Source organism: Mirounga leonina, unplaced genomic scaffold, assembly GCF_011800145.1.
Source record: "Mirounga leonina isolate KUSES-001 unplaced genomic scaffold, KU_Mleo_1.0 Mir_174, whole genome shotgun sequence".
Taxonomy (NCBI): domain Eukaryota; kingdom Metazoa; phylum Chordata; class Mammalia; order Carnivora; family Phocidae; genus Mirounga; species Mirounga leonina.
In genome coordinates, this window is record NW_023270451.1 from 10,740,833 (window position 1) to 10,759,942 (window position 19,110).

Sequence of the window (19,110 nt, forward strand, 5' to 3'; positions counted from 1 at the left end):
CACATAGATTAATGGAAAACAAACACATAGACCAATGGAACAGAACAGACTCCAGAAATAAACCCACGCTTATATGGGCAATTGATCAATGACAAAAGAGGAATAATATACAATGGAGAAAAGATGGTCTCTCCAACAAATGGTGTTGGGAAAACTGGACAGCCACATGCAAAAGAATGAAACTGGACCATCTTCTCACACCATATACAAATAAACTCAAAATGGGTAAAGTCCTGTGAGATCTGAAACCATAAAAATCCTAGAAGAGAACAAAGGCAGAGCTTCTCTGACATTAGCCATAGCAACATTTTTCTAGATATGTCTCCTAAGACAAGGAAACACAAACAAGCATAATCTATTGGGACTATATCAAAATAAAAAGCTTCTGCCCAGAAAAGGAAACCATCAACAAAACAAAAGAAGCAACCTACTAAATGGGCAAAGATATTTGCAAATGACATATCCAATAAGGGTTAATATCCAAAATATGTAACTCCCATAACTCAACCCCCCCCCCCAGAAAACACACAAAAAACAAACAACCCAATTAAATAATGGGCAGAGGCCCTGAATACATTTTTCCAAAGAAGACATATAGATGGCCAACAGACACATGAAAAGATGCTCAACATCACTCATCATCAGGGAATGCATATCAAAACCACAATGAGATATTGCCTTAGACCGGTCAGAGAGGCCAATGTGAAAAAGACAAAAAAATATCAAGAGTTGGTGAGGATGTGGAGAAAAAGAAACCTTCATGCACTATTGCTGAGAATGTAAATTGGTGCAGCCACTGCGGAAAACAACATGGAGGTTCCTCAAAAAATTAAAAACAGAAATACTATATGATCCAGTAATTCCAATACTAGGTATTTACCCAAAGAATATATAAAAAAAAAAAAAAAATCCACTAATTCAAAAAGATATACGCACCCCTATGTTTACTGTAGCATTATTTATTATAATCTAGATATGGAAGTGACCCAATTATCAACCAAAGGATGAATAGATAAAGACAATGTGAGATACACAAATACGCGCGCGCTCACACACACATACACAGAGGAATATGACTCAGCCAAAAAAAAAAAAAAAAAAAGAAAAATCTTGCCATTTGGGACACCATGGATAGACCCAGAAAGTATTATGCTAAGTAAAATGTCAGGTGGAGAAAAACAAATACCATATAATTTCACTTAAACGTAGAATCTAAAAATTAAAACAAATGAACATGATTTTGTTTATTTTGGTCATTTCTCTTTTCTTTTTGAAAAGTCTGGCCAGGGGTTTATCAATCTTATTAATTCTTTCAAAGAACCAGCTCCTACTTGGGTTGATCTGTTCTACTGTTCTTTTGGTTTCTATTTCATTGATTTCTGCTCTGATCTTTATGATTTCTCTTCTCCTGCTGGGTTTAGGCTTTATTTGCTGTTCTTTCTCCAGCTCCTTTAGGTGTAGGGTTAGGTTGTATATTTGAGACCTTTCTTGCTTCTTGAGAAAGGCTTTATTGCTATATACTTTCCTCTTAGGACTGCCTTTGCTGCATCCCAAAGATTCTGAACCGTTGTGTTTTCATTTTCATTGGTTTCCATGAATTTTTTTTAATTCTTCTTTAATTTCCTGGTTGACCCATTCATTCTTTAGTAAGATGCTCTTTAGCCTCCATGTACTTGAGTTCTTTCAGACTTTCCTCTTGTGACTGAGTTCTAGTTTCAAAGCATTGTGGTCTGAAAATATGCAGGGAATGATCCCAATCTTTTGGTACCGGTTGAGACCTAATTTGTGACCTAGGATGTGATCTATTCTGGAGAATGTTCCATGGGCACTAGAGAAGAATGTGTATTCTGTTGCTTTGGGATGGAATTTTCTGAATATGTCTGTGAAGTCCATTTGGTCCAGTGTGTCATTTAAAGTCTTTATTTCCGGGCACCTGGGTGGCTCAGTTGGTTAAGCAGCTGCCTTCAGCTCAGGTCATGATCCTAGGGTTCTGGGATCGAGTCCCGCATCAGGCTCCCTGCTCAGCAGGGAGTCTGCTTCTCCCTCTCCCTCTGCCTGCCTCTCTGCCTACTTGTGCTCTATCTCTGTCAAATAAATAAATAAAATCTTTAAAAAAAATAAAAAATAAAGTCTTTATTTCCTTGTTGATCTTCTGCTTAGATGATCTGTCCATTTCAGTGAGTGGGGTATTAAAGTCCCCTACTATTATTGTATTGCTGTTGATGTGTTTCTTTGCTTTTGTTATTAATTGGCTTATATAATTGGCTGCTCCCATGTTAGGGGCATAGATACTTACAACTGTTAGATCTTCTTGTTGGATAGACCCTTTAAGTAGGATATAGTGTCCTTCCTCATCTTTTATTACAGTCTTTGGTTTAAAATCTAATTTGTCTGATATAAGGATTGCCACCCCAGCTTTCTTTTGGTGCCTAGAGCAATCTACACATTCAAAGCAATCCCCATCAAAATACCATCCACTTATTTCAAAGAAATGGAACAAATAATCCTAAAATTTGTATGGAACCAGAAAAGACCCCGAATAGCAGAGGAATGTTGAAAAAGAAAAGCGAAGCTGGTGGCATCATAATTCCGACTTCAAGCTCTGTTACAAAGCTGTCATCATGAAGACAGTATGGTACTGGCACAAAAACAGACACATAGATCAATGGAACAGAATAGAGAGCCCAGAAATGGACCCTCAACTCTTTGGTCAACTAATCTTCGACAAAGCAGGAAAGAATGTCCAATGGAAAAAAGACAGTCTCTTCAACAAATGGTGTTGGGAAAGTTGGACAGCCACATGCAGAAGAATGAAAGTGGACCATTTCCTTATACCACACACAAAAATAGACTCAAAATGGTTGAAAGACCTCAGTGTGAGACAGGAGTCCATCAAAGTTCTAAAGGAGAACACAGGCAGCAACCTCTTCGACCTCACCCACAGCAACTTCTTTCTAGAAACATCGCCAAAGGCAAGGGAAGCAAGGGCAAAAATGAACTATTGGGACTTCATCAAGATAAAAAGCTTTTGCACAGCAAAGGAAACAGTCCACAAAACCAAAAGACAACCGACAGAATGGAAGATACTTGCAAATGACATATCAGATAAAGGGCTAGTATCCAAAATCTATAAAGAACTTATCAAACCCCCAACACCCAAAGAACAAAGAATCCAATCAAGAAATGGGCAGAAGACATGAACAGACATTTTTCCAAAGAAGACCTCCAAATGGCCAACAGACACATGAAAAAGTGCTCAACATCACTCGGCATCAGGGAAATCCAAATCAAAACCTCAGTGAGATACCACCTCAGACCAGTCAGGATGGCTAAAATTAACAAGTCAGGAAATGACAGATGTTGGGGGGGATGCGGAGAAAGGGGAACCCTCCTACACTGTTGGTGGGAATGCAAGCTGGTGCAGCCACTCTGGAAAACTGTATGGAGGTTCCTCAAAAAGTTGAAAATAGAGCTACCATACGATCCAGCAATTGTACTACTGGGTATTTACCCCAAAGATACAAATGTAGGGATCTGAACGGGTACATGCACCCTGATATTTATAGCAGTAATGTCCACAACAGACAAACTGTGGAAAGAGCCAAGATGTCCATCCACAGATGAATGGATAAAGAAGATATGGTATATATACACAATGGAATATTATGCAGCCATCAAAAGGAATGAGATCTTGCCATTTGCAACGACGTGGATGGAACTGGAGAGTGTTATGCTGAGCGAAATAAGTCAATCAGGGAAAGACACGTATCATATGACCTCACTGATATGAGGAATTCTTAATCTCAGGAAGCAAACTGAGGGTTGCTGGAGTGGTGGGGGGTGGGAGGGATGGGGTGGCTGGGTGATAGACATGTGCAAGGCTGTTGAATCACAGATCTGTACCTCTGAAACGAATAATACATTATATGTTAAAAAAAAAAAAAAGAAGAAGATAGCAGGAGGGGAAGAATGAAGGGGGCGAATCGGAGGGAGAGACAAACCATGAGAGATGATTGACTCTGAAAAACAAACTGGGGGTTCTAGAGGGGAGGGGGTGGGAGGATGGGTTGGCCTGGTGATGGGTATTAAAGAGGACATGTATTGAACGGAGCACTGGGTGTTATACGCAAACAATGAATCATGGAACACTACATCAAAAACTAATGGTGTAATGTATGGTGATTAACATAATAATAATTTAAAAAAATAAAACAAATGAACAAACACACAGAGACTCTGAAATACAAAGAACAAACTGGTGGTTGCCAGAAGGTAGGTGGGTGGGGGGAATGGGTAAAATAGATAAAGGGGATGAAGAGGTACAAACTTCCAATTATAAAATAAATAGGTCACAGATGAAAAGTACAGAAGAGGGAATACAGTCAACACTATTGTAGTAACAGATGGTAGCTATACTTATCATCGTGAGCACTGAATAATGTATAGAATTGTTGAATCAATATGTTGTATACCTGAAACTAATATGACCTTAATTATACTTCAATTTAAAAAACCGTAATACATTATAGATATGTGTCCAATGTGAAAAATGAGTATTATAATGAACAGAAAATTGCCATAGTTGCTACTTATTAGTGATAAGGAAAAATCTGTGTCCTAAGATGGCCGACGGAGCCAATAAGGGAGTCCCAGCCCCTGCCCCGGGGCTCTTCCAGGTTCTTCTCTATGCTCTGCTTCCTGCGCGCACCAAAAGGCTTCCCATGGGCGCCAAAATACCAAGTATGCGGAAGTAGAAGTGTATAAATTTTCCATGCTTTTTCTTCTTCATTATTACTTCAATTATTTCACTCACAGGAAAAGCCTCAGACATTCAAAAAGGACCTTGGCATGGAAGTATAGGAGAATTAGGAATAAGAATAGGACTGCTCAGTGAGATCGCCTTATCAAAGATCAGACCTACCTCAGCCTATCAATGATAAAACACAATAAAGTATTTAAAATTGGGGGAAACAGAAATTGCAGAATTAATTCCATAAAAATGCAGTCATCTTATACTTACTGAAGCCACATTCACGAAATCGTCATCTGAGAGGGTTTCCAACATTTCGGAGACAGAGGTTCGGATCAGTTTAAGTGTCAATCCACTAACACTTCCACTCCTATTTAAAAAAAAAAAAAAAAAATGGGTCCATGACCACGTACTGAAGCAACACCACACATCAGAAGGAAAGGAGACTTTTGCACTAACTCTAGGTCATTTATGTAATTAAATATTTTTGTCTTTAAAAATTAGTAAAGAAAGTCATGTTTTTGATAGAGTAGAAGTAAATTATAAGGAATCTTATCTTTCCTATCAGCATCAGAATATATGTGTTTCTAACTACAATGATGATGTCCAGGGATGATTTTAAGAAATTATGGATACTCATGGCCTATTTACTTATTCAGAAAATAGATACTGAATACCAGCTCTGTTAGCCAAGTTGAAGGGTTTTAGTCTTTATTTCTCTTGTCTCTACATATTCGATGATCCTTGGCAACCTCATCTCATTGTGAGACTCATCTCTAGGCAACTACCTCCCCTTTCTTCATCTCCAGGGCTCTTGGCTTTTCCTTACTTTTAGACTTCTGGCTGTTTGTTAAACAACTACAGGGTCCATGTACAAAATGGCAAATTACTCCCAAACATATTTTTTTCCTATTAATGTTCTTGGTACCAACCAGGCTGGATTTCAGTCATCCAATTTCCTCCTCCCTCAACTTTCCAACCCATTCAGAGAACCTCCCTTTTTCATTCCACTTCCCAGTTCCCACAGAGGTGGCCTCCTCTCCACCTTCTCTCCACTCAGTGTCAGGTACTTCTTACCTGAAGACCCTGAGCTTGCCACTCCATCCAACTCTCAGCCTCTACTCCCCCCACCCCCATGCAAACAGGTGAAAATTCTGGAAACACACCTTGATCAAATACTGTTAATAGCTCATAGTCACCTACTAACTAGCCAGTGATCACAAAAGCCCTGCTTTCCAAAACTTTCATACTTTCTTTCTTTCTTCCTTCTGCTCAATACAGTTCCCCCAGATGTTCTCACCTACGCAGCTTTGCTCCTGTCAATTCTTCCACTGGAAATTCCATTCTCTTTCCTCTCCTCTCCCATGCCCACCTTGTGAAATCCTAACTCTAAGGAATCAATTCTACTTTTATCTCCTTAATGAAGTCTTTTCTGACACTTTAAATCAGAATGCTCTTTCCTATCAACTCTTAGTGCTGGGTCAGACTTCACATCTATCACCTTCTACAATTATTTTAGTTACTTGGAAATAGAGTTTTAGTTTCACTAATACACTTGAATTATCTTTGAGAGACATCTTAATCATCTTTGTCTCTACATTATCACATTGTATAAAGGACAGCCTCCATACATGTTTGTTGAAATATCCTTTAAAAATGGTATTTCAACTTCGTATGCATTTTTAGTCTTCCGATATGCATGTGGGTTCTAGAGATTTTAATATGAAAAATTATTTCTGGGAATTATCATATATCCAATAAGGTTATAACATATTGAATCACCATTTAGATTTATACTTAAGAAGAATATCAAGGATTAGCATATGATATAAACTCCATAATAATTTAATTAAAATGTTCTGACTTACATATATCTTAAGAAATGAAATGGGAACTAGCATGTAAGTTATAGTTGTTGAATTCATTTATCTTCCCTTCTTCAGGCTGGGTGATAGGTTTTTAACTTGTTTACTTCCGATCATTTTCTAAATGTTTTCAAATGTTGATACTAGCTTGTGGTATGGATTTATCTGCCTACAAAACATTGGATTCTGTTTCTTCCAATGTGGCAAAGAATATAAGAAGATGTAACTTTTTCTCTCAGGGAAAATAAGCATTTTATACCTCATATTTTTAACTCCTTGGTATTACTCTTAAAAACTAATTATTTTCGGGCGCCTGGGTGGCTCAGTTGGTTAAGCGACTGCCTTCGGCTCAGGTCATGATCCCAGGGTCCTGGGATCGAGTCCCACATCGGGCTCCCAGCTCAGCGAGGAGTCTGCTTCTCCCTCTGACCCTCTCCTCTCTCATGCTGTTTCTCTCTCGCTCGCTCTCTAATAAATAAATAAAATCTTTAAAAAAAAAAAAACCCCAAAACTAATTATTTTCGATGTTCCACAACTTCATCTTAAATTTTATTAGAAGATTACACACATACACCCCCTTAACTTGAAGCGATGTAAAAAAATAAAACGACCAATATAAAAACTTGTGGAATTCCTTCCTATATACCAGCATTTCCCTTGAAAAAGTCCCAGTATTGGCCTTTAATATATTCGATATTTATCTATTTTGTGGCTAAATCCCTACAAGTTATTTGAATTAACTAATTAATGACTAAGTGCCAACTAATTTGTTTTGTTTTGTTTGGTAGCAGGAACTGCTAAGTTTTAGCAACCAAATACTTTCTCCTGTTTAAAATATAAAGCAAAAATTTGAAACAAAAGAATAATTTTCAAAAAGCTCAGACTTTAGAACGAGGCCTTAATTTTCAATTCCAATATAGATTCTTATTTACAGTAAGAGAATTTTTGTTTGTTTTGTTACTGTCTTAACATGGCTTCTTTGTCTGGATATAAAAGTCATCACGATTGCTCTTTGCCTTCCCCCTCCCCCCCCAGCCTATTTCCAACATACTACTGTTATCTTCAAATCCTCCCTATATTTTCAGTATATATATGTAAAATATTTAACTACTCACACATCAACCAAAATAAGCATGTCTTTAGGTGATGCAGCTCCTTGGATGTACCTGAAACAAATACCATATGAATACTTTTTTATCTTGAAAATTATTAAACATTGATATGTTTTGAAAAATTGGTTTTTACGGATTTCTTCAAGGCTTTTCCAAGCATGGCCCTACTTCCATTCTATCTCAGTAGACAATGTGCTTTCATTCACAATTCTACAATGTTGATTTTTAAAAAGCTATATTTAACATAATAGAGATGTCAGAGGCAAAATACTTAAGGTATGTATCACAGCTATAACAAAAGATTAAGAGATGTGTTCTAGTATTAGAAGCAAAAGAAATTAACTCCTGGATGTGAAATATATATATATATCCTAAACTCCAATTTATTGACCGTGGGGTTTAAAACTCACTCTAAGGAATTATAAGATTATATCCTATTTTTCAATGAAAAAAATAAACACAGAAATAGCTAGGTGGTCTAGGAATGTGAGAAAACAACTATCAACAGACAAGAAATACTAAGGGGTTATACAAAGGGATAAGGAAGTAATTTAAAACAAAGTAATATATAACATTGCCAAGAGTAGAATCACCGGGAGAACCAGTTCACAACACTGATTCTCACATTGAACCCCAGCCCTACTGACTCAGAATCTGTGCCTATTAAAGCAAATCTAGGAAAGTTGTATTCAGATAGTTCAACAACTGTAGAGAGAAAGTGAATTGCAGGTGAACGATCCCCAAAGTTTATGCTGCCTGGCCAGCCTGATGGGGGTCGGAGGGCTGACTTACCCACCAGGAAGAGCTGAACCTGACCTCAACTTTTTAGTTATCACTCCAGCCTCTTTGCCCATGACTAAATCTAACTTCTCAGAAGCCTGCAGAAAACCTGCCAATTCGTTTTCAGACAACATCCAACACAGTAAGTATCTACTCAGGACTACGTGTTCATGAAACAGAGCTTGAAACGTGCACCAAAGTCTGTTTCTCTGTAAGGAGGTAAATGGGGCAGGTTCGCCAGGATATTCCAATGAGAGGCAAATCTAGTTCATGTCCAGCATGTGAACTGGTCCTGGCATGCTTCTCTATGGGAAGATGAGAGTACAGGATAGCAGGTTGGCACCTTGCTTCTAAGGTTCCCCTCAAAAACAAGTTCCTGAACCCAATCTACATGATATTGTAGTCTCGGCCTCCATTCAACAACCCATAGCTTCAGGGCCACCACATCTGGAGAAATATTAACAAAAATATTATGTGGATTATAATATCTGGTATTATCATTTGTGGCTGGTGTTCATCTAAATTGCTACTGGAATGCTTAATAGTCCATTTCCAAGTTTTAAATATATTTCTTCGAATCAATCATCATGCATCTTGGAATTTGTATAAACCCTAGCAAAAAGTTAGAAATCATCTAAATGTCCAATAGGGGATTTTCAAAATAAGTTACCATATAATCATTCTAAAATGACATTAAGCATGTCTCTTATGCATAAGCACTCAAAGGTATTGATATGAAAGAACAGATTACAAAGCAGTATATTGTATAAAATGTGAACTCCTTAAAAAAAGAAATCTACACATTAAATACATTTTTTAAAAAATGGAAATAAAATACACAAGCTTAATAATTGTTTCCCAGTGCGTGCACTCATGAGCTATTTGCTATTTTTCAAGGTATATGTTAGGAGAATGAGTTGCTTTAGTAGTGAGGAACAAAAACTTCCCTTTTGGGAAAATGAAACCTAAGCTTTGTGACCGAAACTAGGGGCAGCTTTTACCTTGGAACCAGTTCTCATTAGTTCACTGCCAGAGGCAAACCACCTTCTACTCTATCGAAACACTTCATTAGAGCTCTACTCTAATAAGCAAACTGGGAGCTTTTCAATAGAAACCCCCACCAGCTAAAAGAGATTTAGAGATGACATTGAATATAAAACTTACAACTAGTCCATTTGAGGCCATGTGACAAATCATTTCAACAATTTTCATTATTATTGCTCACTTGAACTCACTATCTTCATTGTTTTAACTGCATTTATTTATTAGATGGAAAAAAAACAAAAAACACACCAGAGCTCTTTAAAATAATTAGACAATATCCATTTCATTCTAAAATGGAAATCCTTTCAACTTTTTCACCAAAAATGTGACCTTCTTTTGTCTAGTTCATTTTTTCATGACTACCTAAAAATTCTTACCATGGTCTTCTGCGTACATCATAAAGATCAATCTTGTTTGGAGTTCTACTGTTATCAACCCATGGGGAAGCTAAAAGAAAGAGAAATTAAATGAAAAATAGAGAAATTAAATAAAAATATTACATATGATCTAGAAAGATATTTTCAAAAGTCACAAAACTCCACTGACACATTCCACTTACCAGAGCAATAGTTAAAATGGGATTATAATTTTTTTTTAAAGATTTTATTTATTTAGTTGACAGAGAGAGACATAGCGAGAGAGGGGAACACAAGCAGGGGGAGTGGGAGAGGGAGAAGCAGGCCCCCCGCTGAGCAGGGATCCTGATGCAGGGCTCGATCCCAGGACCCTGTGATCATGACCTGAGCCGAAGGCAGACGCTTAACGACTGAGCCACCCAGGCGCCCCGGGATTATAATTTTTATACCTTAGTCTTTTCAAAATGGCAAACACAGCAGTGTAAAAGAAAGTTAGCAGAAGTTAATTTTCTTTTTTCACATTATTTCATAACTAACTTGTAGACACAGGGATTTTCTAGATGCTATCTTAACGTGTTTTATCAGGTGTCCAGCGGTTATACATTTTACTTCCCCTCTACTAACATAAAAATTTACCTTAAAAGGAAAATTACTTGCCACTAATGGAAATTGTACTTTCAATTTTTTGATCTTTATATTTTCATTCAATGTCATACTATCTTGATCTATAAAAAGACACCTGTTTCTCTTGAATTGTTATTGATATAGTGGTAAGATTTTTTTAATCTTTTTCTTCACATATTTGATAATGGCCAGAACATTTGCGATTATAATTAAAAAAGTTAAAGTAGAATTAAAATAAATTCACAGAAAACTATTTTCCTTAAGTTTATTTGACTGATTTGAAGTAATTCAAGCACAAATTCAAGAATCTTGTATTAGTTTCAGAGCCTTTGTCATTTTGCAATCATCAGGAAAAAAAAATTGTGTAACTGCATTGATTTTTTGAATGCAATTAATTTGCATTTTTCTAACCAAATCTACCCTTTAATTAAAATTAAATGCTTTACACACACACATACCTTAGATCTAATGGAGAATAATAAATGCTGCAGAATTAGATAATTTTATGCTGAACAAGTCCTCTCCTTGAACATATGACTCTTTTGAAAATTTCTTTAATAATTCACATGACTTATGCCCCCCAATCTATTTTGCCCTTTTCTCTACTGAAAACTATGGAAATTGTGGAAAACTTTACTTTGAATCAGGTTTATCAGTCAACTATAATAATTTGGCCAATTAGGATATGTCAAAAAATAGGTAACTTTTGAATCTCTCCTTGCCTACAAAATTTTTTTCTCATTAGTGACTAGATTATAAAATGACATTCATTTTAAAGGACTAATCACATTTATATAAAACAGTTTAAATATAGCCATCTCCCAACAACCATTTACAATATAGTCAACGCAAATGAAATGATAAATTTACTTTTATTCCTACAATCTTCACTTGCAAAAACGTAAAGCCAGTCAGATAACATTTCACTTTGTTTTTCTTTTTGTGGGAGCCCTGGAACAAAGCAACAAGCATGCCAGGAGACATGCCAGTTCACGTTCAACTAGACCTCTATAATATCTGACTCCCCAAGCTGGGGTCTAGGTGATAACTACAAATTTAAATGAATGATATCCTTTCAGTACAATGTTTTGCTGGTTATACATTTATTGCCTCTCAGCTCCAAAATCACCCCTTGATCTTGCTCTATGAAAAAGGATCTGGGCTCTTAAAATATTTTTCTCTTACCAAGGAGCACGATTTTAAGCTTTGTCAGCAGATGATGAAAGAGAGACACTCAATGAAGAAAGGGTTTTTGCTTCCTGCTTCTGATTTGTTTGCTCAAAGGCTCTTGGGGCATGTGAGGCCTTCCTGGTGTCTGGATCCTGCAGGGCATTGTATTTTCCAGAGCTCAACTCCTATAGCTTGGGTAACTTTTGGAGGGCTCTCAGACTCTCCAAAAAAAAAAAAAAAAAAAAAAATGGCCAGCAGTACTCCCTGACTACTTTTGTAGGAGTGCCTCCAAGGAGATATTTTGGACCTAGAGGATGAATTACCAGCAAACCATTCTAGCATGACATCATAGCAACTTTTTGGTCATTTGGTGGGCCATGACTCCATCTTCCATAAGAAGATCTGGATCTTGGTGGGGGGAGAGGGCGGGGCGTGGCACTTGGGTGGCTCAGTCGGTTAAGCATCTGCCTTTGGCTTTGTTCATGGTCCCAGGGTCGTGGGATCAAGCTCCGTGTCTGGCTCCCTGCTCAGCGGGGAGTCTGCTTCTCCCTCTCCCTTTGCCCCATACGCCAGCTCATGCAGGGTGCACATGGTCTATCTCTCAAATAAATAAACTCTTAAGAAAAAAAAAAAAAAAAGCAAGATCTGGATCTCAGCCCAGAGGCACAGGGGATTGAGGTTGCTTCCTCAGGCTAGCTCAATTCCAGGGGGAGTTATTACAGATTACATTATATAATACTGTATCTGGTATACCTACAGTCTTCAGAGTGATCTGTACTTCTAGCTAATCCCTCAGTATTCCAATCCCTGTTACAATAATTCTTTACTTAAAAAAAATTAACTTGCAAAAAAATAACTTTTCCTATTCAAAATACTGTTTTCTCTCTCCTGATTGGATTCAGACTGTTACAAATGATCAGGAGAGATGACAGAAGTGACATTAGGTAACACTGCAAAGGTCCCACAACCACCATGGGTTGGAAGTGGTTAAACAGTGATTTTGACAAGTGAGTTAACAAACCTGAAATTTGAAAGTCATGTTTAAATTAGATTTCTGAATACTTTGCAGACGACATTCATCTAGAATTTGTTTTCACTATAATTGTTAATTGAAATTAACCGTGATATGCAGTATTATGCTCTGTAAAATTGGTATCTTTCTTTAAAGACAGAAAAAAGGTTTGCAATTTACAGTATGAGCCAGACCATTCAATTTTAATATGGTTTATAAAATTAGATGGTTTATATTTAAAAATATTAATAACATTCTCTTAGAAGTCTTCTGAGATATTTAATATTAGGAAATACCCCTTGATTATACGAAATTAAGATACTTACATTATGGTAAAATTAAACAATGTATTTTCTTCTGTGGTATCACTAATTAATTTGTTGCAAAATCCCATTGTGGCACTTAGGTGGTACATTATTTATAGAGGCTCAGAATTACAGAAGGTCAAATAGTAAAAAGGATAATAACCATTCACTGAAATTCCCTGAAATAATCACTTTCTTAATGATGCATAATGAAAGCTATGTGTTTTGAGAGGAAATTGGAGCTTCTAAAACTCCTGTAAAAAGGCATAATGGTGTTCATTTTAGACGTCCCTTTTGCTTTCCACTAAGATTTTGGGATGACAGGAGGAGTGGTGTCCATAAAGTGGGCATTGTATTTCTGAATGCCATCTTTAACGGTGACAATGACCGTTTAGAAGAATTTTTTCTCCAATCAAAAATGAACTGTGGGCGTGTCTTCGGCTAAACCTACTGGACTACAATTCTACTTCACATGATACTTAGGGTGTGCTATGCTAGTTAATCAGTGACCTCAAAAGGTACTTAAGTGTACAATTACCCAGAATACTGAAATATGGGTTAGAGAAATGTTCTTGAGAAAGTATGCAGATTGTAGAGCCATTTTCTGGTTAAAATGCTCTAAAAATAATATGAGCGTACAGTTTTTCATTTCAGCTGGAAGGAAATAATAAAGCACAGAAGGATGAAGTGAGGCCTGATTCTCTTGGTAGAAACACCACTTCAAATGACAGCTAATTGCATTTCCCATTAATGAGCTCAAGAGCATTTTTCTAATTCTAATAGATTTTGCATTTTTGGTCACATAGAAAAAAGGAAACTTCACATACTCAAAAATGCCTTTAAAAACCCAACCCTCATAAAAACCCAACCCTGGTCCTGCTGGCTGGATCTAATTGGTATTATGTGGATCATTACTTTAAGCTCGCCTCAGTCATCTCTTATGGATTATTAGTGATGGTTCTGAATTCTAAGCCATGATAATGAATTTGGACTACTTTTAAGCCAGAATTAATTCAATAAATGTGTACTGTATAGCCCACAAAATTTCCAGGAATCGGAATGTTGCTGCCCAAACACTACTGTCCCAGAATGAATTCTCCACACTCCCTAACTCATATCATGGCTCCTGTATCAAGGTCCAGGATGAGTCTCAATAACAGACTGAGGGTTATGTACCCACACAAAAGTGCCAGAGATTCCAGAAAGGCAAATAGCTGGCCTTTTCAGATTCTGTGTTGTAAGGTGGGCTCTGTTTTCCAGTAAAACCTTTAACCTGGGAAATACCCAAGACATGGAAAGGATTCTCTATGCATTATGGTAACAAAAATAACTTAATGAACAATCTCGAATCTTTTGTTTTTTAGCACAAAGTTTATTCCTCACTCATATGACAGTCTAAGTTAAGTATCACTACCCACAGAGGCATAGATTCTGCTTCAAGATGGTATTCAATGACTTCTACCTGGTGGCACTCTTGCCTTCTTCAGCACTTGGTTTCTAAAGTCACTCAGGAAGTGTAGAGAAGGCACGCCCAAGTCCTAACAATCTCAGGCTTGAACTGAGACCTCTTACTTTCACTCATATACTACTGGGGCTGCATAGATACAAGAGGTCTGACACGTATAGTCCCTGACAAGGTGTCATTTCCAAAGGCAGAATTTCACAATGGAGTGAGTAGACACAACTCTGTTAGGCAGCTAGCAGCCTCGGCCACAGGTACAGATGGACAACTAAAATATGAGTAATGTCCACTACTCTAACATTACGTTTTCTGTTTTCAGCAATGTTTCAAGTAAGCCACCATTGAAATGAGAGAGATGAAGACGGGCTAAGTTCAGAACCCAGTAAATATAAAAAAGATATTGGATAAGAATTATTTCTAGACTCGGGCACTTAGGTGGCTCAGTTAGGTGTCTGACTCTTCATTTCGGCTCAGGTCATGATCTCATGGTCATGGCGTGGAGCCCTGACTTATACTCTGTGCTCAGTGGGGAGTCTGCTGAAGATTCTCTCCCTCTCTCTCTCTCCCCCTCTCCCTCTGTCCCCACCCCTGCATTCTCTAAAAAAAAAAAAAAAAATGACTTCTAGACTAAATCTTAGAACTGAGATTGCTAGCACAACATAAGTAGAAGCCAACTCAGTATTGTTTTTGATGCTGTTTGTGCTACCAAAGCAACCACAAGGCTAGACTGTAGAAATCTTGTCACTGTTGTGAACCCAAAGGCAATTTCTGGGCTCTAAACCTGCTGCAGAAACAGCAAGATATGAAATTTGTTTAGCCCCAAGCACATCCCTCTTCGGATGTGCCAGAGAGGGTTACAGACAGAAGGGTTACTCCCAGAGCAAGCACATGGGCTAACCAAGATATCTGCTTTATCCAAGAGTAGGTTGTCTTTGCGTTTCTTACCCAACGAATTGTATTATGTACCACAAACCTGTGACTGCTCTGTATTTCCTACTCTTTTTTCACATGAGAATTTTTATTGTGGTCATCCAGAAAACAGTATCATTTCATATAAGATAACTGGGCAATAATGGCAACAGGGCAAAAAAACAAAAAAGTAACCGATATACCGCTGTATTATAAATAGTCAAATTAGGAAAAGTTGTATCGCCATGATGGAGAGAATTGCATGTTACCTGGAAAGCCTGGATTTTTATCTGGATGTAGTAACTTGTTGGGATTTTGGATCATCTTCTATGGAAAGATAGTGTGTTCTATGTGTGAGGGAAAAAAAAAAAACACATATGCACAGATATTCAGATGACCAAAGGAATAGTCTGTGACAGTGCTTTAAAATACTCTTCTTTCTCCATCCTTCTAGTAACAGTACCTCCCAAGTTTTAGGTGATTACCTACTAGAAACTGTATTTCTCAGTCTCTCTTGCCACAGTAGGGCCATGTGATGAAATTCTTGTCAACAGCATTTGAGGAGCAACATATGTACAACTTTCTGGTCATGCTGTTTGCCTTCCACTAAGTTTCCCCTTCTTTTTCACCCTAACCATAAATGTGGTAGTGTTGATCCAGTTTTGGTCATTCAGATGAGGACAACAACCGAAGGAATGGCAGATGGATGGGACCACGCTTGCTCTACAACTAATCTACCTATTAGGTAAAAGTTTTATCTGAGAAAAATATATACAGTCTCTGTCATGTTAGCCATTGTTTAAGTAACTGAACCAATAATCTGCTAGAGGTCAGAACTCTACCCCATTACATAGACTTGAACGTAAAGGAAGTGAATGCTTCACAGAGTGTTGGAAATCTGCTTCACTATTTCTTACATTCCTCTATCTTCTTAGGGCAGTGTTATTTTGGCCCTGAGGAAACCGCTTATTACTTATATATTTATATTACTAGAATCTAGTAATATATCTTTCATTCAATACTGAATTTGGGGGTACACATGTGTCTAAAAAGCCACTGGTTCCCAAACAATTCTCATTCCCAGATCAAGTTTTCAAATGCTGAATGATGGAAGCTTGCTGGCACAGAGCCACCAATGAGCTGCAGAGGCAGAAGGTGAGACTAGAAGGCAGTCATCCCACTCGAGTCAATGCTCATAGGAAGAGTCTGTCTTCTTGTCTCTTCTTTAAAATGTTCTTGTCCGACTGGAAACAGCCTAGTGTAGAACTTCAGAAAGGAGTTTGGAGCTAGTCCACTCAGATTTTTCAATGGATGAATTACTTAACCTTTTTCAGTAAAACGAGAGTAATGATTCCTATTTCCCACTTCCAAGGGTTAAAGATTCAATGATTTACACACACAACACTTAGAACTAAGTTGACACATAAGTAATCCATATGTGAATATTAGAAAACGGTATCATTGGGTCACTGGATCTGATTATAGAGAGATTTTTTAAATAGATTATCAGAAGATGTGCTTAGATTTTAACTGCCTACAAGCACATTCCTACTCCATCGCCAGTGATGCAGGATGCTGTCAGAGAGTCAATAAAATTTCCTGGGAATCTAAAGGACTCCATGAGGTCACTCCAGAAACCCCAGAAAGAACACTGGCATAGTTAAGGGGGGGTAAGGATGGGAAAGGTGTACAGGCAGGGACCTAGATAATTGGAACACTAGGTTTCTTGGCAGTTTCCATCTGTTTTGCCCTTGTTTCACATTATTTAGCAACATTCTCTTAAGTTCTACTCGGATACTTGTTTTCAATTCTAGTACCTGTTATGCCAATCTGTTTACCCAGCTTAATTTAACAAATATTATTCACTATACACAAGGCAGTGTTAGGTGGTATGAGGAGTACACACACGTGCACACGCACACAGCCATCTCTACGAGCAGTTGCTTACACTGCAATGCTTTCTAGAAAGAGCGTATACAAAATAAATTTGGAAGGAAGATAAAATTTTATAGCTATTATAATGCAAAAAATTTCTCTGAGAAAAAGTAAAGAAAGATTGCTTTTGGGGAAATCTTTCATGTGAAAGTTGGTGCTTATATTCTATTTTAAATGACTGCTAAGACGCCTATGACCAGAGATGGAGCTCTCGCATTAAAACATGGAGATGAAAAAAAAAAAAAAAGGTAGGTTGCAGAAAATAAAATGAGAGAAAAGGGCAATGTACGAGTACGTGATCAAGGCTGAACCTTATAGTAAATAAAACTGGAGATGGACATTGGGTTAGGGTCTTTGGATGATCTGAAGCCTGCAGTTAGGGAGCCAGAGGTCATTAAGTGAATAATCACAGATCATATAATTTCACTTGAGAACTGTTAACATCAACTGTGTTTCAGATAACTTGTTAATATATTTATTAGCTATCTCTTGGCACTTCATTTTAATCTAACATGTTCATAATTTTTTCTCTCACCTGTGAATTCCTGCAGAGCAAAATTCACTCTTACCAGTATTTGAATTCTTAGAATATCTTGGTTTCCTCAGCAACAGGACGTTTGCTTGTTCTTACCACTTTTCCCCCTTGCAACCATACTTGACTATATTGACTCAATGCAATTGTTTTGGGATTTTAATTTAGTTACTGAGCCATGAGGCTTGATGTTCAGATGCTATCACTGGTTTGGCTTGAGAGTGCCTTTGATATCACTACTGTAATATGTCCAGAACATTTCTATAACTTATCAACAAGCAGCACTAACTCACATACAGATACAATGTATCATAGCCAAGAATAAATCACTGTAGTTCTAAAAATAAAAGCACTTATTACAAAGTGATTTGCTGGTAATTCTACTGATGCCAGATAAGCTACGGAAAACAGTTTCATTGAACATAAAGGGTTATCTGTGGGGCACCTGGGTGGCTCAGTCAGTTAAGCATCTGCCTTCAGCTCAGGTCATGATCCCAGGGTCCCGGGATCGAGCCCCCCCCGTCGGACTCCCTGCTCGGCAGTAAGTCTACTTCTCCCTCTCCCACTCCCCCTGCTTGTGTTCCCTCTCTCTGTCAAATAAAATCTTTTTTTTTAAAAAAGGGGGTTATCTGTCCGTCAGCAGCAGCAGGTCACAAACACATTGTGCAGTTATAAGTGGAATATTCAATAAAGTAAACAGTGCACAAAGACTTAATCATTTAGATGGCCCTTAAGTAGTTATTAGATGTAGCTCAGAAATAAGCTTGTAAATACAAGTTCTATAAAGGTGAGGATTTACTGAAGAATAATTTCAGGTATGTGCTACCTAGAGAAAAATGTGATCTCTGACAGAGAAAAAGTTTCCCATTTTGTAAGCAAACAAATCCAATGAGGTAATATTGATATATTCATAAAAAAAAAAAAAAAACCTGTGATTCTACAGTAACACGTTGCCTGTTTTTGTAAGTCAATACATCTTAGACAATGTTGATAATGTTTATTTTTTTTATTTGGTGTACCTAACAGAAGTGCTTAAAAAGGTGTCTAAATTTTTGACGAAGATGTTAATTTTCCTTAATAAAATATAGTGAACATAAAATGAATTACATAGCAAAGATGTTTCTATGTATATAAAAATGGATGGCATACAGTATAAAAATTTAACAGTGTATACAAGAAAAAGAAAAAGAATGAGAGAGATTCTTTAGAAGTTAAAAGGACCTGAAGCTTTTTAGCAATGCTTATTCACATATT

The 19,110-nt window shown here is 37.3% G+C and overlaps 1 protein-coding gene across 9 annotated transcripts in view; it reads right to left on the reverse strand.

Annotated features, from left to right (window-relative positions):
- The window catches only part of CACNA2D1 (calcium voltage-gated channel auxiliary subunit alpha2delta 1), a 506,844-nt gene that overhangs the window by 113,546 nt on the left and 374,188 nt on the right, over positions 1-19,110 (reverse strand). For all 9 annotated transcript variants that reach the window (XM_035020464.1, XM_035020463.1, XM_035020460.1 and 6 more), the window contains exons 8-10: positions 9,929-9,998; positions 7,731-7,781; positions 5,021-5,120 (exon numbers count right to left, since the gene is read on the reverse strand). In XM_035020464.1, coding sequence (XP_034876355.1) covers positions 5,021-5,120; positions 7,731-7,781; positions 9,929-9,998 — 221 coding nt within the window. The remainder of the gene's footprint in view (positions 1-5,020; positions 5,121-7,730; positions 7,782-9,928; positions 9,999-19,110) is intronic.